We start from the raw sequence: 5,536 nt of genomic DNA on the forward strand, positions 1-5,536 counted from the left end.
TCATGCATTTTCCTGAAAATATTAACCCGACAAACTGATTTTAAAGATTCCTTGAGCTGAATTTGTGCAAAGAATATCTTTGAATAATTGTACAACTTTAATTGACATAAATTTGAACAGCTTATAGCCAAAAGCATTATAAATCTGTCTACATTTGTCATTGTTGCTCTGTAGCAGCCTTGAGATGTTTGTAGCTAGAACTCATTATCTAAAGCAGATAAAACAACGGTTTCTTACCCATTCTTATCTAAAACATAATGTAGCAAGAACACATTCAGTACTAGGCCTACAATATTTGTCACTGCTATTTTAAGGAGGCCTATTCGCTATCTGCTCTACTTCTGTGCCAAGTGCTTTTTCAAGCTAATTGTTTTAACAAGAAAGTAACATGCCGTAGTATCCTTCAGTTGTCATAATGTTCTCTTTTGAAGGAAAAATTATGTTACTGAGCAACTACTGCATATAACCATTTTGAGTAGTTTTAAATTCCTGACTTTGTTATAGATTTGGATCTGCCTCACACAAAAATGTTAGTCTTTTTTCCTTGTTGTAAGCCCCCGTTGATGAAATAAATTTCATTATTATAGAAGTTTACAGTTGCTGCTGTAACAAATTTCATAGCTTGAAACAGCAGGCATTTTATCTTAAGGTCTGTAAGTGAGAATTGTAACATAGTTGTCTCCAAAGTATAACTGAGGCATTGATAGGTTTGTGTTCCTTTTTCTAGGCTCTGTGGGAGAACCTACTTCCTTAATTTTTCTAGCTTCTGGGAGCTACTTCCCTTCCTTGGATATGGTCCTTTCCCTCTATCTTCAAAGCTAACAAAGGCTTCCTTCCTCCTCTGCTCCCTTCTGCCACATTTGATGATCTGTGTCCTTAGACCTGTACAAATAGGCCCTCTTTGGAGGTGAATTTACTGCAGCCTTAATTCCATCATTAATTTATTCTTTTGCTGTATAAGGCTGTATATCAACAGGCTCCAGAAATTCCTATGTGGGCATACCTGAAAGCCCACTATTCAACTACATTTATGATCTATATTTATGAAACAAAGCAAAGCTTGGTGTCTATGATGTTAGGCCTTTGATCTTCTCATTATTATTAACGTAGCTCATGCAGGGAAAAGTATCATTTGACCTTTCCATGATACAATCTCCGAGAGTCAATCAAGTTCTGTCTTCATAATATTAATGATTGTAATGACAATGAAATCGTGGTTATTTTATCATTAGAAAGGATATGCTATAATGACAACATACTTGAAAATTTGAAGGTTATCAGACCATAGATAGGGTTAATTTAATCATTTCAGGATAAGAATATTAAGTGTGAAATTTTGTATCTTTCTGTTTAAAGAGATAAATCTTCAGATTTTTTTTTAAAAATATTTGTTTATTTGGTAAAGTGCCTCACTATGCAGCTCAGACTCATAGTTATCCTCCCGTCTCAGCCTCTCCAGCACTGGCATTACAGTGCACCACCAGGCCTGGTTTCAGTGACTGGCATGCCATGTTTTGGTATGTGGTACTGGGGATCGAACTTGGGTCCTTGCACTTGTCAGGCAGGCGCTTAAACTTCTGAGCTCTCTCCCCAGCCCAGTCTTCAGATTTCTGAGAGACTGCTTTTAATGTTTTTTTTCTCTGTAGGGAAATTTACAAATCTATTTTTTTTTTTATTCCTTAAAACTTCATAAGAAAAAAATCTGTCAAGACTGCTACTAACATCTTTCAAAAACAGCTTGAAAATGCCTCAAAGACCAAGAAGATTTAATTATTTAATCTACCCAAAACTGAAAGGATACTTTGATTAGACAGATAACATAATCATAGCTGAGTTGAATGAGAAAAAATACTTAGTAAGGACTACTGTATAATGTAACTTAATAGAAAATTACAACAATCTTTGTTTATCTCTTTGTTTTGGGATTTAAAAACTTCATGTTCTTTGGAGCATGGATTGCTCTACATCAGTGTTGTCTAATAGATACATAACTCAAAAACTATGTACCATATCTTAAACTTTCTACTAACACATTTAAAGATAGAATTGGGTGAAAATAATTTCCATATTATATTTTACTCAGTATATTAAAAATGTTATTATGTCAATATATAGCCCCAATACTTTCTTTTTCTTTTGATAATCTTTATTGAAATCAAGAGCATTTGTGTTGATTCCAGTAAATTTAGACCACAGTAGGAGTTGAACCATATTGGACCTTTGTGAATAAATGAAAATATATTTTCCTGTATAAAAAAGTTTTTGCCATCTTCAGGGTGGCTTTTCATTGGCATAAAGTGATTTATATAGAACTTGTTGAGTATAGTCTTTGTTTTCTACAATTTAATTAAAATAAATACTTTAAAAATTATCACTTAAAAGAAAAAGTATGTAAGTCGGCATGGTGGCACACACCTGTAATCCCAGTACTGGGGAGGCTGAAAATTGGAAGATCACTACAAGTTTGAGCTGGATAATGAGAGCCTACACAAAAAAATGAAAAGATAAAAAAAAAATGTGTATAATATTGTATACATGTAGAAACTTTCTGCCTACTAATAGGTGATATTGGTAAACTGTAGTTGAAATTCTAAGTCTAGTATAAGAATTACTTAAGTTCATAGTTTCTGAATGCATTTTCAAGAAATCAAAGTAGTAAATCTTAAGAGCTTAATATCTAAACATAATTTTTTGTGTACCAATACATATTTAGTAGGCATATTTTTCTAAAATAGACCAACCTACTCCACTGTATACAAAAAGTAGGGGAGTAGAAACCCTCCTCAATCAGAGATTTCTGAAGGTATCTTTGGAAACTTCTTAAAATTAGTATGGTATCTTCCATACTGGCATCTTTGTAGCCGTGTACAGGCTTTGAGCCTGTGAAATTCCCTGTGGCTACTGGAAAGTCCACCAGGAGCACTTTTACTATATGTTTGTTTTTAAAGTTCTCTCAAGTGTTTTGATTTCATTTATCACTTTTCTTCCTTTTTCCTGCTATGGATCATAATACCTCTTATTGCATGATTTGTATTTTATATGTCATTTCTCTTGTTTAGATTTTATCCATAGAGATATTCAGAAATCATTTTTACATCCTTCAGTTAGCTATACTTTTATTTCACTTAGCTTTTTTTTTTGTCTTTATACCTTAGTTCTATTATAAATAATATATATTCTTAATGCCATTATTTAGTCTACTCCCTGCTTTTACCGTAGTAACAGTTGAAGAGGTTAAATGTGGCAAAACTTTTAAATTAAAATACAGGCCATGTTTTGCCTAATAGAGAACTGAAAGAACAAACTAAATGGCCATATAATGCCAAGCCTACTAATGACATATGTTAATAGAAAGCATAGACTTTTCTGATATATTGAAATTTCTACATTGAAAGTTCTTAAATTTGTGAATTTGTGAGGTGGAAATAGGCTCACTTCAAAGGATGAATAGAGATCAATTCAGTGGGATCATTTTCTTGGATATATGAGCAAGTTTATCTGCTCTGAGAAACTTTCATTAATCCCTGATCTATTGTACAGCTCATCTTCTTTTTGTTCTTTCTTAAACTTGAAAGATTGAGGACTCTGAAATCAATCAACATCCTCAAGATTATCTGTTAATGTTTTAGTAGAAAGTCTGGAAAGAAAAGGCAGTGATCAGGAAGTAGTAGAAAATTTCCTTTTGGCAATGAATTAAATCATCATAAAGGAATGAATATTCCCTTTCTGTATATTTATATTAAAATATACTGCTACTTTTATTATCTGTTTAACATTCATTTTAAACACTTTTTCCATGGAGGATAATTACTTCACTGAAAGGAAGACAAGGAAGATTCTCAATGAGTGTTTTAGTGAGGATCAGGTAGGCCTTAAAAGTTCATAAGAATTTTGGTATCAAATTAGACTTACATAAGCTAAACCTGGGGCCGGGGAGATGGCTCAGTAGAATAAGTGCTTCCCTGGCAAGCACGAAGGCCTGAGTTCAATCCCTGGTTCCCCATATTAAAATAAGCTAAGCCTTTTAAGGCACTTTTTGTAGCCTGCCTCTGCCCATGTTCCTATCATGTGAAGCTGATCCTAGAAACTCTCTTCATCTAGTTCGTAAGTTCATATTGTAGCAGTTTGATATTATCTTCCCAATGTGGATTGTAAGAAGACTGGAGAAGTATATAACATTGTAAATATAAGAAAGTGACAATTTTATTTCTTAAAATATCATTGCTCAATTTGTTAATGCACCTAGAATTTTTTTTTTACAGAAGCATATTAAGTGTATGTCATTATCAATAATATCACAGTTCTCTTTGTAATCTATACCAGTGGTGGCAAACTCATGGCATGTGTGTTAATTGTGTTTTACTTTTAAGAAAAAAAGATGTTAATGCATAAGTTGTTTTTTCTATACTAAAACATCAGTATTCAGGCCTAATTGCAGTGTTGGTACTTTGTGATAAGTACGTGGGCTTGAGGTTATAGTTGGGCACTCAGCCTCTGGAAGGCTCCTCATCAACTGATCTATACCGTTGCTATTACCTGTCTCCACACATAAATATCTACCAAAGAAATCAAGGGAATAGGAAAATTTGAAGTTGACATCATTCGTCTTCCTGTATCCTTTATATATGAACTGTCAAATGTATACATACTTCATTTTGTTCCTTCTTTGATATATATATATTTAATTTTGTTCCTCACAACATTATTTTTAAAATGATATTTATAATTCCGAAAAACAAATTTATTGTATTTCTTCTTTTAGACAGTCTTTACCTCTTGCAAGGTTCTATAGTGGCAGATCATGACTACATTGGATTGCCTGAAATTCCAGTTGGAACACACCAAGCAGATATCCTGATAGAAGAGTCAACAATTGGTATAGTCAATAATGAGCAACTGACATCAAGCAAGGGCCATGAACTGTTAGGGTACAGAAATGTCAAAGGTGCTTCACTGATAGAAGACCATGGTTCTCTTCAAAAGCAGACTTTCAATCTGTTGGACTCTTCAAACCAAGTCCTTGAATATTTAAGTTAGCAAATACCAACATTGATTTACAGTGCTTGTTTATAATGTTGATATTGTATCCATTAAGATAGGTTGTATACGAATAGGGTCTTAAAATAGTTTTAATGTCTAAAGCCTGAGTTTTATAACTGTTTATCTAAAGTTATGTCACATTTGAGTAGCAGTATAGATGTACACAGCAAAAAAAGCATATACATTATATGCTTAATATATGCAAATTATACCAGTGTACATATATATATATACGTGTGTTTATATGAAAAGAAGCATATATGTATAGAATACAGTTCCTTTAAATAAAAAAAAAACAGGTAAAACAGCTTTGCTTCTGAAGAAATAAATTCCAGCTCTAAACTCTTAAGTGTTTGTCTAGTTTTTGTTTTGTTTTGTTTTTTAGAGATGGTCCCACTAAGTTGCTCAGGCTTGAGCTTACAGTCCTCTTGTCTTCATCTCCCAGCCCTTCAGTTGCAGTTTTCATTTTTCTACAATACCTCCTTTTTAAAAAAAA

The 5,536-nt window shown here is 32.9% G+C and overlaps 1 protein-coding gene across 4 annotated transcripts in view; it reads left to right on the forward strand.

Annotated features, from left to right (window-relative positions):
• Gin1 (gypsy retrotransposon integrase 1) overlaps positions 1–5,336 on the forward strand; it is a 22,252-nt gene extending 16,916 nt beyond the window's left edge. For all 4 annotated transcript variants that reach the window (XM_023708405.1, XM_004625416.3, XM_023708407.1 and 1 more), the window contains one exon: positions 4,763–5,336. In XM_023708405.1, the coding sequence (XP_023564173.1) occupies positions 4,763–5,037 (275 nt within the window). In that variant the 3' untranslated portion in view covers positions 5,038–5,336. The remainder of the gene's footprint in view (positions 1–4,762) is intronic.
• Positions 5,337–5,536: the final 200 nt, after the last annotated feature.

This window comes from Octodon degus, unplaced genomic scaffold (assembly GCF_000260255.1).
Source record: "Octodon degus isolate 3935 unplaced genomic scaffold, OctDeg1.0 scaffold00009, whole genome shotgun sequence".
NCBI lineage: Eukaryota > Metazoa > Chordata > Mammalia > Rodentia > Octodontidae > Octodon > Octodon degus.